A 15,693-nucleotide genomic window follows, 5' to 3' on the forward strand; every position below is an offset into this window, starting at 1 on the left:
GTGCGGTGAGCGCTCTGCTAATGTCCGCTTCCCCTCCCGTCCCTGTGTCCGCAGTCACCTCCTCCCTGTCCTCCCTCTCCTCCCCGTCCCTTACCTCATCCAGCTCCGCCAAGGACCTGAGCTCCCCGGGCATGCACGCCCCGCCCGCCGCGCCCGCCGCCCCCGAGGCCGCCGCCCCCACGGACACCGCGGGCGGCGGCGGGCTGGAGGCAGAGCTCGAGCACCTGCGGCAGGCCCTGGAGGGCGGCCTGGACACCAAGGAAGCCAAAGAGAAGTTCCTGCACGAGGTGGTGAAGATGCGCGTGAAGCAGGAGGAGAAGCTGAGCGCCGCCCTGCAGGCCAAGCGCAGCCTCCACCAGGTGAGGCCGCCGTGCGCCCCGCCGTCCCCTCGCAGGGCCGGCCTGTCGCTCGGGGCGCCGGGGAGGAGTGGGGGCTTGGCCTGCCGCCCGAGGCTCATTCCCTAAAGCCCCGTGTCGAGGGGGCTGGCTCCAGGCACGCTGGATTCTAGATGATTCCACTCAAGTGACTGCTTCCCGTCCGAGAAGGCGCTTGGGGCCTAGGGTGTCTGGGTCCCGCCTCCGTAGGGGCGGGCGGGGCCTCCGCCCCGACTCTGCGGCCTTGCCCGGCGCACTCGGGATCGCGAGTTCACACCTCTGTGGTGGCGGTGGCGTCTGGCAGCTTCACACGTGGGCTCTAGCACAGCACGGGCCTGCCGGTCCCTGGGGCGCCGGGTCCCAGACGTCTCTCCTGAGCGTGTGTCAGGCGCTCGCTCAGAACGCCCCTTCCCTGGTCTTGTTGGAGGCGTGATTTCCCACACGCGCGCTCACTGGCGCCTGTGGCACGGGGGCGGCCGTCGCTGGTGGCTGGAGAGGGACGGGCAGAGGCGGAGGCGCCGAGGAGGGAGGCAGGGAGCCTGAGCGGGCGCCCGGCCTGGAGGACGCCCGGCGGCTGGAGCGCGCTGGGCCGAGGGGCTCTGCCGGGAGGGGTTGGGGCATCCGGGGAGGCAGGTGGCACTTGACGCCTGAGGGGGAGGCTGTGGGGAGCGGCGGGGGCGGGGGCAGAGGGGCCGGGGCGGTGACCCCAGCCCGGGTGTGTGCGCCACCCTCCCAGGAGCTGGAGTTTCTGCGCGTGGCCAAGAAGGAGAAGCTTCGGGAAGCCACGGAGGCCAAGCGCAACCTGCGAAAGGAGATCGAGCGCCTCCGGGCGGAGAACGAGAAGAAGATGCGCGAGGCCAACGAGTCCCGGCTGCGCCTGAAGCGGGAGCTAGAGCAGGCGCGGCAGGTGCGGGTGTGCGACAAGGGCTGCGAGGCCGGCCGCCTGCGCGCCAAGTACTCGGCCCAGGTACAGGCGGGGGCTGTGGCAGGGGCTCGGAGGCCTCACCTGGTGCCTGGGTGACAGATGGGGAGACGGGCTTGCGGGGCCCCACCTCCAGACTCGGCCGCGTGGCAGGCGCTGTGCTGGCATCTTGGGGTCCTTTCTCACCTCGAGGGGTCCACCACAAGCTTAGGGGACCACGGGGGACCGGCAGGCCGACTGGGGCGCTGCACGCTCTCCTGGGCTTTGGGAGTCGGTCCCCCGCAGGGAGGGGTCCTCTGGCTGCACACGTGGGCGCTCTGTGCCCTCTTCCCTCCCGACCACGCCCCTCTTTGGTGGTTTCCCTTGAGAAACCGGCTCTGAGCCGCCGCCCCCCCCCCCCCCCCCCCCCCGCCGGCGGTGCAGAGGAGCCCCAGGCAGCCCCAGCCTCACCCCACCCGGCTTTAAACGCCTCAGCACGTCCGGATGGGCCGTCCTGCCCGGCCAGGGATCGGGTGCGGGGCGGTGGGCATGGCAGCCCCTCCTCCCCTTGCCTCACGGGTGCCGGGAGGGTCTGGTCTGGGCTTTGGAGGGAAACTGGCCTCAGGATGTCGAGGGCGCCCGGAGGCAGCTGCTGGGCGGGGGGCGGGGGCCGGTAGTTCCCACCCGCCAGCGGCTCGGCGCACCCGTCTGGACTCGGGTCCCGGTGCCCCCGGAGAGGCCCTCCCGGGCCCCGGCTGCCGCCTCCCTCGCTCAGCGGCACGCGTCCCACGCAGGGGAAGGAGGGCGGCTGGCGCGTCCGGGTGGGGGGCGGGTGCTGACGCCCGGCGTCCCGTCCCTTCCAGATCGAGGACCTGCAGGTGAAGCTCCAGCACGCGGAGGCGGACCGCGAGCAGCTGCGGGCCGACCTGCTTCGGGAGCGCGAGGCCCGGGAGCACCTGGAGAAGGTGGTGAAGGAGCTGCAGGAGCAGCTGTGGCCGCGGCCCCGGCCCGAGGCCGCCGGCGGCGAGAGCGCGGCCGAGCTGGAGCCCTAGCGGAGCCCGCGGTCGGCCGGGTGCGGACGCCGCGGGGGCGGGCGGCCCCCCCCTCCCCGCCCCGCCAGCCGGGGGTCTCTGCGCCTGCGCGCCGGCGGCCCGCCCCCGCGTCCACATAGCACAACGTCTTACTGTGCCTATAACCAAGCGAGCGTTTGGAACCACATACTTTTGGAATCCACTGCAAAATTTTCTACTGGCCAAGTTCGAGTGTGCAAGCCGGGTTCCCAGCGGAGCCGGGGCCGAGGCTCCGTGCCCGCCGCGGTCCTTCTGCTTGCCGGGACGTCCTACCATTTACATTTTTGTTATAAGCTATTTAAAACCAACGAGAAGACTTGATACTCAGAAAAATCAACAGGTTTTTTAATGACTAACTTTTCAAAGCCCCACCAACACGTGACGCCACCTGAGGACCTGCTAAGGGAGCCGCGGCGCCGCCCCGCAAAGCCATCTCAGCTCGTCGGCGCCCGCGCGAGGACAGGGAGGGTTTTCTCCAGAGTCTATTTTTTCAGCGACAAGGACCCAGGCCGCCCGCGCCGGCCGCCGGCGCCCCGAGCCGGAACACTGCCGCCTTCCGCCTGCCCGGGCGCCGCTCACCTCCGCCACCCTCCCCCGGCCGCCCCCGTCGCGTCGGGACTGAGGCCGCGGCGTCGGAACAAAAACAGCATTACTTCACTTTTTTTTTTTCTTTTTGTTTGTTCATTTAAACGTATATTTAGAACTGCACTTTGTCAAAACTCTTCCCTTCTCTTTTTATTCCCCAGTTAACGGAGGTTTTTACTTTTCAAATATTGCAGACCCATTTATAGAGCAGTCCACATCCTAAGTGCTCGAGTGTTTAGAAACCCCCTCTGGTGCTCGGTTGAACAAGGGAATCACAAAGCGGAAACGCAGAAGCTGAACTTCGGGGGGTGGTTCTGTGCCTTCCAGCATCTTGTACAGCAACTCCTGACTCGTCTTTTTACCCCCGAGACACCTGTCTTCAGTCGCGATCGAACCCGCCACTATCAGAATAAGTTACTTGCATTTATTGCAGATAATCTCGTTTACTCTCAACTGTTCGTGCAAATTGTATAAGGTTTTTTATGCCCAAGCTTGAAAAATGATTCCCCAGTAGACAAGAGGCGGCTACCCATCCTGAAATTACGGTATTTATTTACGTGAGAAAGATCTTAGCCAGGATTCTCCGCTCGACCCCGTTCTAACGCCGAGGCAGCTGCCGGCGCGCACGGAGGTGGGGACCGCTGGCTGGCGCAGGTGCAGACGCCGCCCGCCGCCGTGACCAGCAGAGGCTTGGTGACCGTGTCATCTGCAGGGTTCTTGCGCGTGGTTTACCGGGGGGGAGGGGGGAGGGGCGCAGGTGCTGCTGGACCCCCCTTCTAAAGTGCAATGCGAAAGGGACATCATATATATGCAGCGTTTGTTTGGATTTTTTTTTTTTTTTTTGCTTTTGTTTTTCTTTTGCAGTTATGAAATCTGTATGCATGGAATGTTAAACCTCTGCCATATGTATACCCATCGATGGGCATTATTACCGGGCCCTGTGAGGGGCCGGCTGTGCTACACAACACGCAGAATGCTGTGTTCAGCCTCGTGTTTCCGGAGTTGTGTTTTTTCAGTCATTTCTTCAAGGGAAACGAAATGATTTAGCTGGAGCAGACCTTTAAGCGTGCTTCTGTGTGACTGTGCTCTGTTGCCGAGTCTGAAAGTCGTGAGAGATCAAAGGGCCCGTGGGCCTGTCGCCCGGGCCGTCCGTTTGCTTTTCGGTTTTTTAGGCCCCAGCGGGCGATGAGCTTCTCTGAGTTCTGTGCAGGCACCTTCCCCGCCCTCCCCGCCCCCACCCTTGCCCTCCCAGTGCCCACCTCCGGTCACCGTCTAGGCCGTTGGGTCCACGACCCCACTTGCCAGCTTTGCCCCAGGACGTTGGGAAAAGCTGGCCAGGCCACGGCAGCTTGCAACCCCCCCCCCCCCCCCCGCCCCCAGGCCCGCCCCTCTGTCCCTGTCTGAGGCTCCTGTGGCCTCGCCAGAGCTGGTGCGGCGGGGACCGGCTGTCACGGGCTCCCTGGTCACCAGCAGCTTGAGCCTTCCGGGCGGCTCCCGGGGGCAGCTGGGGGGCATAGGCTTGTTCCGGCCGCTTCCATCCTCGGGGGTGGGGGGTGGGGGGCGGGGGGGGCCGGGCCGAGGGTTCGCGCAGCCGCAGAAGGGAGAAGGGGGGTCTTGTAGGCTGTTGGCTCTCCCTGTGTGTAATAGCCATTACCCGAGTGACTGTGCACCCGTTTAATTACTCATTATTTCTATGCTGAAAGAGGATTTTTAACGAAGGGAAAAACAGCAATAACATTCATATCTTTGGAGCAGCTAACCCACACACATAATGTCCTGCTTTCCGCACAGAACGAGCCCCGTGTAAAAACAGTCCCTGTGTAAATACCTGTCCTCTGCACTGTCGTATCTCCCGCGTATACGGTGGTTCCTTTTTCAGAAACTCTTTTCTCACCTGGTAGTTGTCCTGTTTTCTGGGTTGTTTTTAACTGAGGAAGAACAGAGCTCACCTGCCGGAGGGGACGGACCCTCTGCCAGTCCCCGCAGCACCCTGCGGGCCCCGTCCTGCCCGCCCCTGCCCGCCCACCGCGTCCACCAGGCTCGAGAGGCCGTCTTGTTCTTGCTTTAAGTCAGGAGTCACAAGCGACATTTTTTTTCAATTAAGGAAAAAAACCACAGCTCTACCTTTGTACCTGCCGGGAGCGTCTGCATCGCCGTCCGCGTTTTCTCCTCTGCTGCTGCTAATGACAACACGGTGACTTACTCTACTATCGAAAACTATTTTTATGTAATTAATGTATGCTTTCTTGTTTATAAATGCCTGATTTAAAAAGAAAAAAGAAAAAGCTTGGCATATTTATCTACTTCGCTGTGTACCCGTTAGTCCTTTGGCGCCCCTCCCCCAGACAGAAGACATTGTACAATAAAGGACTTTGAGCGTATGCGGAGGACAGCCATGCTTGGGCCACCCCACCCGCCCCCGGCCACCACCGGGGCCTGAGCCCGGGGAGGGCAAGTGGGTGTCTGCCCGTCAGACCGCGGGGGGCCTTCGGTGTCCGCTGACCCCGAGTGGCGTGGGGCGCGGGTGGGCAGCGGGGGTGCGGTCTGACTCTCTAGGCCCCCCCCCCCCCCCCCCGGCCGGCTGTCTGCACCGTGGACCTCAGCTGGAGGGGACCCAGCCTGGGGTCCCCTCAGCGTGGATGGCCGGCTCCCCACAGGTGGCCCCCGCCTGCTGTCCCGAGGGAGAAGCAGAGGGACTCCGCTGTGCTGGGCCCTGGGGCGCCGGGCTGCCACCTCAGCCCCTCGTGGGTCACGTGGAGGTCATTTTGCCTCGAGGGACGCCCGGGTCCCAGCCCCCCTGGTGCCTCCGCAGCCCCAACGGTCCCGGGAGTCCCCCGGGGAGGGTGCAGGGCAGGCCGCAGTATGGGCGGCCCGGAAAAGCCCACTCTTCCTCGGGGCCAGGCTTCTGTCCAGCCTCGCCTCTTGTCGGTCACTCGACGGGCTCCCCAACGCCAAGATCCCAGCCCCTCGTAGGGTGCCACCTAGGGTCTGCGAGAGAGGCTGGGCTGGGCGCAGGTCAGGAAGGAGGGCTGTGAGCTGGGCCCCGAGCCACAGCCCCCCACCGCTGCCCCTTCCTGCTGCGCATCGGGCCCCGGGGCCCTGCCTGGGGTCCTGGGCCCCGAGGTGTGGACGGCAGACCTGACCTCAGTGGGACTCTGCCGAGGGCCACACGGCACACCCTCTGGAGCCCACCCCTGTTCACCGCTGCCCCCTCCCTTGCCTGGGTGTCCCCCGGGCCTGGCTCCCCGCTCCTCTGGGGGGGCCTCCCGCTGAGCTGCGTGTCCCCGCCTGGGCAGGGCTGGGCACCCGTCCAGCTCTCTCCGTTAGGGAGGCTGCCCCTCACTGTCTTCTGGGGTCTCCTGAGTGGACAGTCGTCCGCTGCGGTCTGTTGGGCGTCCCCGGGGGCACTGCGAGCAGGGGGCCCCTGCAGCCAAGGCCCTACCGGTGCCCGGTGCCAAACGCTCGTCCCTCCCTCGGCCTCACCACCAAGCCCACCAGGATGGGCGGCAGGACCTTGGGTGACCTTGCAGACTTGTCCAGACCTGCCGTCGCCATGGGGCATCGATCCCTACCACTGAGTCCCTTCCCTGGGGCCTGCCAGGTGGGCATCTTGACCTGGGCCCTGTGCCTGGCGAGGGCCTTTCCGCGTCCTTCCCCAGGGCATCTCCCCAGGCCACCGCCCAGGACCCGCAGGCTCTCGGCCTCCAACCCGCACCCGCCCTGCGAGGGTCCAAATGCTGCCGGAGGCCCTGAATGTGAAAATCGAGGGGAGGGAGGCAGGGGGTGAGAGGCGGTCCTGAAGGACTGGAGGCCCCTGGGGGCATGGGGAAGGAGGGCTTCCTGGGGGCGCAGGCCGTGCGCAGGCTTCGAGAGGCAGCTTGTGGCCAATGTGGTGCTTGGTCCATTCGGGGCTTTGGAGCTGGGCCGGTGGTGGCCTCAGAACATGGGATGCTGGGGGTCACTTTCGGGTATAATTTGACTTTAAAGGGCCCTGTGCACCCCGATGCGGGACGGACAGGATAGGGGCTGCCTAGTGTCAACCCCCGTCCCAAAGCCGCTCTTAAGAGGTCACGGTGGGAGAAACCCCCTCCCCAGTATTCCCAGCAGCCTCCTGCCCCCTTGCACTGCCTCTGGGTCCCCCGGCTCCGGACCGTCCACACCGCCAGCATGCCGGCCAGGGGCTCTTCAGGGACCCACGAGGCTGTCCCAGAGCTTGGCCTCGTTTGTCCAGAGCCCTGGCCTAAGTTCTCGGGCCCCTCCCCAGTTGGTGCTGGTTTCCAAGCCCCTCGAGGCCCTGGGGATGCGGCGAGCCCAGGGCAGAGGAGGTGCTCCTGGGAACTGACTCAGGTCCCTAGTTTCTGGACCTGCCCTGTGACCCCCACCCCCACCCCCAGCTTTCACTTCTGCCTCTGTCACCAGCAGCCAGGGCCCCACCCGCGGCCCCTGTGCTCAGCCGTGCCTGCCTGTCTCTGTCTTGGGATCTCCGCCCCTCCTCCAGTCTGTTGGCCCCTGAGCCACAGTCTGGCCCCCGGGGCCCCACCCCACCACCCTGTGGTCAGGGGGGCTGACCGCAGGCCAAGAACTCGCACCCTTATCTGGGGAGGCGGATGCCAGGCGCGCCCTCCGTGGAAAGAGGAAGCCGCCTGCCCATTTACAGTAACAGCTGGTACGGCCTCCTCCCCTGAGCCCCCTGGGGGGAGGACTGCGGGGTCAGGCCCTGGCGCTGAGTGTGGTCCCCAGCCTCCACCCCACCCACACACCGGCTGTGGCCAACAGCCCCCCCTCCCTGGCTCGCCCAGCCTGGAGCCCGACCCACCTCTGCTCCCCACGACACCCCCTTCCCGGTCTCTCTCTGCCTGTCCTGGCACAGGTCACCCCTTCTTGCTGGCCAGGAAGAGACAGTCTGGCGGGCTCCTTGGGCAGCTCCGAGAGACAGATCGGGGTCGTTCATGAGATCCCCAAGGCCCCACACCCACACTCTGCCGGCCAGGGGCCTAGGCACACTCTGGGTGACCACCGCCCGCAGGAAGGCAGGGATCCTGGAGGAAAACTGGGCAGCTGGCCCACCCTTTTGGAGGGTCCCGAAGGACAGTCTGTGACCTCGGGAAGGGGTGGGGCTGTGACCCGGCTGCGCTGGCCTCGGCAGGATGTGAGAAAGCAGGGCCTCGGAGAGGACCCTGACCCTCCCCACAGAAACCCACCGTGCTCTGCGCCCTCCCGTGTGCCCTGCCCACTGCCAGGCAACCCTGGGAGGGGTGGGGGCAGAACTTTGGGGGCCTGGATGCCTGCCCGCCCCCGCAACCCCTGCCATAGCGATGACGTGAGCTGTGCAGGCCTCACACCCGCGGCCATCTGTGCCCAGACCGGTGCCAGGGGCTGGGGCCGAGAGTGCCGGGACTCTCAGCCCTGGAGCAGGTGGCCCCTCTGTGGGGGGTGGCAGGGACAGGCAGGTGGAGCCGGCCTGGCTTCTCTTTGGAGTGTCCTGTGCCCGGCAGGTGTCTGTCAGGGCCGGGGTCGGGCCTTCCTGCTCCATTGCCGGCCCTGGAGCCCTTACCGGCAGGAAGCCTGGCCCAAGCTCTTGCCCAGCCGAGGCCACTCCTGCCACAGAAGCTGATTTTGCAAACTTCAGAGACAGGGCACCTTGTGCAGGCTGGGGCCCGAGGCCAGGGCTCGGGTCCCCTCCTCATGAGGCCCCTGTCAGGGGACATCGGAGTCCGGCGCAAGGCCCAGGCAGGGTGGGGGAGAGGGGAAGGCGGGAGAGGGCCCAGGAGATGGGCCCAGACAGGTGGGGCCGTGTCTGGGTCCTCCGTGCAACGAAGGGGGGCCCTAAGCACTGCCGTGGCGTCTGCACGCTCGCGTGCGTGGGAAAGCCAGGTCGGCTCGCACACGAGCCGGCAAGGGACAGGTGCCACCACTCCCCTTCCAAGTCCCCCCCCCCCCCCATGAACTTCCCTTCCCTGTCTCAGCCCCACCCAGGCAGCGGGGTGTCCTTGCCCTCCTTTCCTTTTCTGGGGCTCCCTCCGGCACCGCGGGCTGCAGGCATGGGGCAGGGTGGTGAGTTCCCATGGGGTCCAACCCCCCCCCCCCCCCCCCCGCCCCGCCCTTGGTGGAGCTTTGACCTGGTGGACGTGTGGCCCACACCCCCAACTTCCTGTTTCTAAGAAAAAGCAGTCCCAGAGAAGTCTTTGGTGGCAAGGGGGGGGGGAGTTGGGGGGGAATCTTTGGAGGCTTCTGGCCAAGGTCTGGGGAGGCGCTGGGAGGGGTTTTGTTTTGTTTTGTCCAGAGGCGGCGGGGGGGGGGGGGGGGGGGGGGGGGGGGACTCGAGGAGAGCTGCGGCGGGTGTGGCCTGGCTGGGCAATCACTGGTCCATCACTGTCCGGCCATCTGCCTTCCCTGGACACCTGCTTCCCCAGGCAGGAAGGCAGCGGTCAACTGGGCCAGGGGCCCAGGTCAAGGCTCCTCCGCCCCGGCGTGGCCGCCTTGGGTCTAGTCTCCCCAGCACCCATGTCAGGATATGGGCCACCCCCCACCCACCATCCTGCAGCTGGCAGTGAGCAGGGTATGCGGGGGGAGGGGGGCTCCCCCAGTCCGAGTTTACCCCCTCCCCCCCCAGTCAGATGCAGATTAGGCTCCTCTCCCACACCCCCCACCCCGGGGGAAGGGCCGCCGCAGAGAATCCTCCGTGGAATTAGAAAGCTGGTTCCAAAACATTCCGAATTCCTGCTCCTTCCGGCCGGGCCGGAAGCGCGCCTGGGGAGGGGCGGGCAGGGGCGGGGGCTGCGTGGTCCCCGGAGGCCACGGGGCCGACCCTCCTGGGGCGATCGTGTTGCACGGGTCCGGATGGGCCGAGGACCTGGACTCTCGTAGGCCTCGCAGGCCCCTAGGGGGCAGGGGGCGTCGCCCGCGACCGAGTCCGCGCGAGCCCCCCCTTCCGGGGGGCCAGTAGGTCCCCACTTCCTTCCGCCGAGTCACCTTCTGGGGTCTGGCGCGGGGTGGGGTGGGGTGGGGGGCGAGGGCCGACACCGGGGGTCCTGCGGCCCTCGCCCCGCGGCCTCAGTTTCCTATCATGCGTCTGACGGAAACCCGCCACTGCGCCCCGCGGGGCCGCCCCGCCGCCCGGTTTCACTTCCCCCGCCCGCCTCCCGGCGTCGCGTCCCAATTCCGTCCGCAGCCTGGGTCCCGGGCGCCCCCGCAGGACCCGCGCAGCCGGGGCGCAGGAGCGAGCTGGGGTTCCCCGAGCTCCCGGGGGCGCGCGCAGGAAGTGCCCCCCGCGGGCCGGGCGCGGTTAGCCCTTCCGGTCCCCGCTCGGGGCGGAGGGGGCGGGGGGAGGGGCGGCCCGGGCAGGCGGGGGGCCGGGGGGGGGGGGGTCCCCGCTCCGAGCCCGGCGGGCGGGGCGCGGGCCCGTCCACGTGTCGGGAGGCCGAGCCGGGCGGCGGCCCCCGGCGGCGGCGGCGGGAACTGCAGCCCCGGCCGGGCGCGGGGAGGGCGCGTGTGCGCCGGGGACGGGGATCCGCCCTCCCGGGAGGGCGCCCGCTCGGCCACCCCTCCCGCCTGTGCGGGAGCCCGAGGGAGACCCGGTCCTTTAAGCGCCCCCTCCTCTGCCCCGCACCTGGCGAGGAGCGTTCCCGCTGGTGGAAGAGCCCCCTTGCCCCCCACACCTCTGCCCCTTCCCGGGGCTCCGTAGAGGCCCTGGGCCCTGTCCCCGCTGGTGGTCCGCACGCGGGCCCCGAGTCACCGCTGGGGGACGCACCACCTGGGTCCAGTGGCTCTCTCTGTGCCCCGCTTCCGTCGGCCCCTGGGGGCCGGGGCCAACTCCTGGGGAGTGGGGGCCTTGGCAGGTGTGACCACTGGAGACCCCAAGAGTCACGGAAGGCCACACGGTGACCTGTGACGCCCTTAGAAATGCTCCCCCCACCCCCAGCCTCTCCCTTGCTCCTCAAGGACTGGCCTCCCCTGCCCTGGACTTCACTCACCAGGATGATGATCCCCTCTCCACTACCCTGCTTCTCCCCCAAGCTGCTGGGACCCCACCCAGTCCACACCCAGGCCTAGCCCGCCTGCCCTTCTCTATTCGGCAGAGCAGGCCCAGCCGCCCACACCTGGCCTCCCATTCTTACCACCCCTTCTCCCACTGTGCACCTGCTGACCACCTTTCCTGATCAGCAGCTGTTTGGTGCCCCAGGTGCACCCCCAGCCCTGTCCCCGGCATCCTCCTAAAGGCCCTCTCACCTCCTTTTCTGCCTCACCTTTGCCCCCTTTCCTGGAGGGGGGGGGGTCTTCCAGAGTGGGCTCACTGAGGATTTGCAGAGGGAACGAGGAGGGAACGGGGCCTCCCCGGAAGGCCAGCCCCACCCCTGACGTTGGCCCACGCAGGGGCTCCTGTGGTTTCCCTGGCCCGTGGCCAGCACCTGTGCTGCAGACAGGGCCAAGGAAGGTTCGAAGGCTTGGGGGGGCAGGTAGCACCCCTCCCACACCCTTCCCCCGGCGCCCCAGGAGGGAGGCCCTGCAGACTGGGGTCCACCCTGCTGGGCACCGGAGCGACGTTTGTGGGGAACACTGTCCCGCTTCCTCCTGTCTCTGGTTGTGCAGGGGGCAGGGCTGGGGGGTCGACGGTTCTCTGAACTGCTGGGCGGAGTTCCCAGGAGGAGGGGTACCTGGAGTTTCGGGGAGCATCACCATCTGGGGTCACATGGGGTGGAGACGGCCGGCCTGGTGGTTGAGCCCGGCACATCTGGCAGGCTGTGCCAGGCTGCCCGGCTGGCCGGCCGGCCGATGACAGCCCTATTTATAGTCTCCATCAGAAAACGCCCCTGACCAGGGCGGTGGGGTGGCCGGGCTGCTCCTCGACACCCGGGGCCTCGTGCCAAGAGGAGCCCAGGCCGGAGCGGCTCCAGCCTGTACGGGCCGCCGCCTGGCCGCTCACTCCCCTTGGCCACCCCCGAGGCTCGCTGACGGACCGCAGCCGCCCTGGGTCTGAGGCCAGGGGGTCCCCCAGGGTTACCTGCGAGGCAGGGGGCCCAGGGCAGCTCCTCCCCACCTGCTCGGGCCCCCAGCTGGCTCCCAGGGTGTCCTGTGCTGACTGTGGCCCAGGCTTTTCCATCAGAGAGGCTGTGGGCTGGCCCTCAGTGGCCATCTCCTGCCTTGAGGGGACAGTGGCAGGAAGGGGACGGCCCCTCACAGCCACGTCTGTTCTAGGTGCCGAGCGCCGCCCGCCCCGGGATGGTCTTGTGGAAACAGGCCCCGTGATCCCCGCGGGACGGAGGGCTCCCGGGGTGCTGGGCCTCCTTCGGCAGGCAGTGGGCCGGGCCTCCCCGGAACCTGTCTGGCGGCGGGCACCGGGCACCCCTCAGGAAGCCCTCCCTGGGAGGCGGGGCTCCACACAGCCGGCCCGGCACCGAGACTGGGCGGCCTGCCCGGGCTTTGCAGAAGGAAGGCCTCCCCTGAGAGTCCTGGGTGACCCGCCGGCCGGAGCAGGGAGAGGAGGCTGGGCAGGCCGCCTGCGCAGGAGGGGCCCCCTGTGCTGGGCGCCAGGCTGGCGCGGGGTGGTCTGAGAGGTCGCGCTCGCCAGGGCCCTGCTGGGAGGTGGGCCGGGCAGAGAGGGCAGGCCCCTGATCCGTCTGCCCCTCTTTCTGTCTGGCTGCAGAACTCCGAATGAAGAACGAATACGTCCTCTTCCAGGCAGTGCCTTGCCAGGTGCTCAGCATGGGGTTATCACTCTGTAAACGTCCCCCGAGCAAGTGGACAGCAGGAGGGACCCTCGGGGGAGAGAGCGCGGCCCGGGGGAGAAGGGTTTCGCTTGCGGTCGGGGAGGGGCTGAGACCAGAGCCTCCTCCCCAAGCCCCCTGGGGGCTGAGTAGCTTCTTGGGGTGTAAGGCATGTGGGGGCAGCCTCACGCTACCCGCTCTACAAGCCCCTGCCCGCCTGCCCCAGCCCAGTGGCGGAGGTGGCTCTGGGGCCTCGGAGAAGCCTGCCTTCCTCTAAGGAGAAGGCCCTCGGGGTCTCCCGGGAGGGCCTGACGGAGCCCCTGCCTGTCTGATGGCCACTAGGTCAGGACCCCGGGTCTAATGTCCCCCCGGCCCCTGCTGGGTCAGCACCGATTCTGGGAGCAGCGACCAGGCCCAGGTCCCTCCTTCCCCCACTGAGGACCCACGTAACGGGTGGGCTTGCAGGCGCTCAGAGCTCCAGATGAGAGCTCTCCCACCTGGCCCCCGCCCTAGGCTCTCCCCGACCCCGCAACGGCGAGGGGTGAGGGGCCTTCCGGGACCGGTCGCCGCGTCTGCCGTGCTGCTCCCGCTCGGCCCTTCACCTGCCGGATGTGAAGGCCAGGCCAGCCTGTGGCCGGGACTCTGCTGACCCTCCCTCTTTCCTCGTTTTCTTGGGAGTTCAAACTCCTTGCGGGTCTGTCCGTGGGACGCTGTGAAGACTGGGACCCGGCCAGGGGGCAGCTGCCTCTGTGCCCACCCCGCGTGCCTGTTCACTGGCTCAGACACACCACTGTCCCCAAGGGCACGTCCACACCGTCACCCAGGAGTCCCGGCAGAGGGTGGGCAGTGGGACAGGGCAGGGGACCGCTATCCTGCCCAAAAGGGGGCTCACGGGGTGTGAGCTCCCCTCGGGCCTCGAGTGGGTCATCTCACTGGGCCGCAGCCGCCTCGCCGGGAAGCTGGTGGGGGCGCAGGCGTGGGGAGAGCCCTGGGGGACCCACGGGGCCAGTGCCCGCTCTCAGATTTGCCTGGAAGACGGAAAGTAGGAGGGTTCGCGGGCCACGCGTCTGCAGGACCGTAGGGCCGGCCTTGCTCTGCGCGCGCGCGCGTGTGTGTGTGTGTGCGCGCGCGCGCGGACTCGGGGTGGGACGGACCACGCCTGCCCGCGTCCAGAGGCCCCGGGGGCCACAGTCCCGGTCCGTGTGGGGTGGCGACTCTGAACTTGCGCCCTGGGCTTTGTGACTCAACCGCACAGCGCTGGTCTGGAATGAAAGGCCGGAGGACACCCCTGGACAGCCTGGAAAACGTCGCAGCTCTTCTCTTCCCAGCACATTTTTCTTCCTAAAGTCAAACATTTTTATTGTTTTTGACAGAAGGGAAGTTTCATCTGGAAAAGAGGAAAGGGCCGCAGGCCCCGTTGCCGAGGATCCGGGCAGACCCGGGGCCCTGACGGGCGGTTCTAGCAGACCTTGGCGCGTGTGGCCCTTCTAACTTCCGGCTGCCCACTAGGGGCTCTGCCCCACTGTTGACGCAGCCGCGTGTGGACACGGCTCCTACGACAGCTCACGGCCACAGCCCCACCCGCCTCCCTGTGCTTCCGGAAGGACGCAGTCCCCAGGGCCCAGGCACATTCTGACCCAGGAGTCGGTGGTTCCCAAGAATGGGCCCTTTCTGGGGACTCGCTGCTGGGGACACCGGCCAGCAATCCGTCCCCTCCTAATGGACAGAGGCGGAGGCTCTGCTGAACCAGGCTGGCAGCATCTATGGCCACTTGAGCTCGTGGAACCAGAAGGCTGGCAGGTGAAGCTCGCTCCAGGTGACACAGCGGCCACCCCACACCTCAGGCTCAGAAGCACATCAGTTCCTTAGTTACGGAGGCTCTGGAACCCCCCTCCCTCACTGACTCTGCGGTCAGTGGCCCTCTGGCGGCTGACTGGCCGGCTGCCTCACCGGGTCTGGAAGCCAGGACCGAGCAAGGGGTGGTCCTGGGGTTCAGCAGGACGAGATCCATCTGGGCTGTCCATTTTGGGCAGTCATAGTGAGGGAAAAACTGGACGGGAACCCTAATAAGCAGAGAGCAGGAAGCACCAAGTGAGGGCACGGCTGCCAGGGGCCTGATGTTGGCTTTGCCATAGGGATGCCTTCCTTGCCTGCTCCCTCTTGCCTTTAGGAAGAACAGTTATTCCATGGGAAGCTACCTCCTAAGGACAGGTGAGCCTCTGCTCCATTCATCCATGATCACATCCATCACCCATCACGTCCTCCCTCTCGACCACACATCCACTATTTGTCCATACACCTGTTCATCCATCAGTTTACCCACACTCCTATCCACCCACCCACCTATCCATCCATCCACCCACCCACCTACCCATCCATCCATCCATTCTTCCTTCGATCCATCCATCCATCCATCCTTTCTTCCATCCTTTCATCCTTCCATCCTTTCATCCATCCTCCCATCCATCCATCCATTTATCCATCCACCCACCCACCTATCCATCCATCCATCCATCCATTCTTCCTTCCTTCCATCCATCCATCCATCCATCCTTCCATCCATCCTCCCATCCACCCATTCTTTTTTTTTTTTTTCAACGTTTATTTATTTTTGGGACAGAGAGAGACAGAGCATGAATGGGGGAGGGGCAGAGAGAGAGGGAGACACAGAATCGGAAACAGGCTCCAGGCTCTGAGCCATCAGCCCAGAGCCCGACGCGGGGCTCGAACTCACGGACCGCGAGATCGTGACCTGGCTGAAGTCGGACGCTTAACCGACTGCGCCACCCAGGCGCCCCATCATCCACCCATTCTTCCATCCATCCATCCATCCACCCACCCACCCACCTATCCATCCATCCATCCTCCCATCCATCCATCCATTTATTCATCCATTCTTCCATCCATCCATCCATCCATCCTTTCCATCCATCCATCCATCCTCCCATCCATCCATCCATCCATCCTTCCAGCTACTCAGCTACCAGTCTCCCTGCATACCTCCTCTGCCCAATGTGTCTCCAGTGCCTCCCATTCTGCGTGGCACAGAGCAGGTGCTC

The 15,693-nt window shown here is 66.4% G+C and overlaps 1 protein-coding gene across 4 annotated transcripts in view; it reads left to right on the top strand.

The window, feature by feature from the left end:
* SKI (SKI proto-oncogene) overlaps nt 1–5,311 on the top strand; it is a 70,392-nt gene extending 65,081 nt beyond the window's left edge. For all 4 annotated transcript variants that reach the window (XM_043573573.1, XM_043573575.1, XM_043573574.1 and 1 more), the window contains exons 5-7: nt 55–359; nt 1,111–1,341; nt 2,139–5,311. In XM_043573573.1, the coding sequence (XP_043429508.1) occupies nt 55–359; nt 1,111–1,341; nt 2,139–2,327 (725 nt within the window). In that variant the 3' untranslated portion in view covers nt 2,328–5,311. The remainder of the gene's footprint in view (nt 1–54; nt 360–1,110; nt 1,342–2,138) is intronic.
* Nucleotides 5,312–15,693: the final 10,382 nt, after the last annotated feature.

This window comes from Prionailurus bengalensis, chromosome C1 (genome assembly GCF_016509475.1).
Source record: "Prionailurus bengalensis isolate Pbe53 chromosome C1, Fcat_Pben_1.1_paternal_pri, whole genome shotgun sequence".
Lineage (NCBI taxonomy): Eukaryota > Metazoa > Chordata > Mammalia > Carnivora > Felidae > Prionailurus > Prionailurus bengalensis.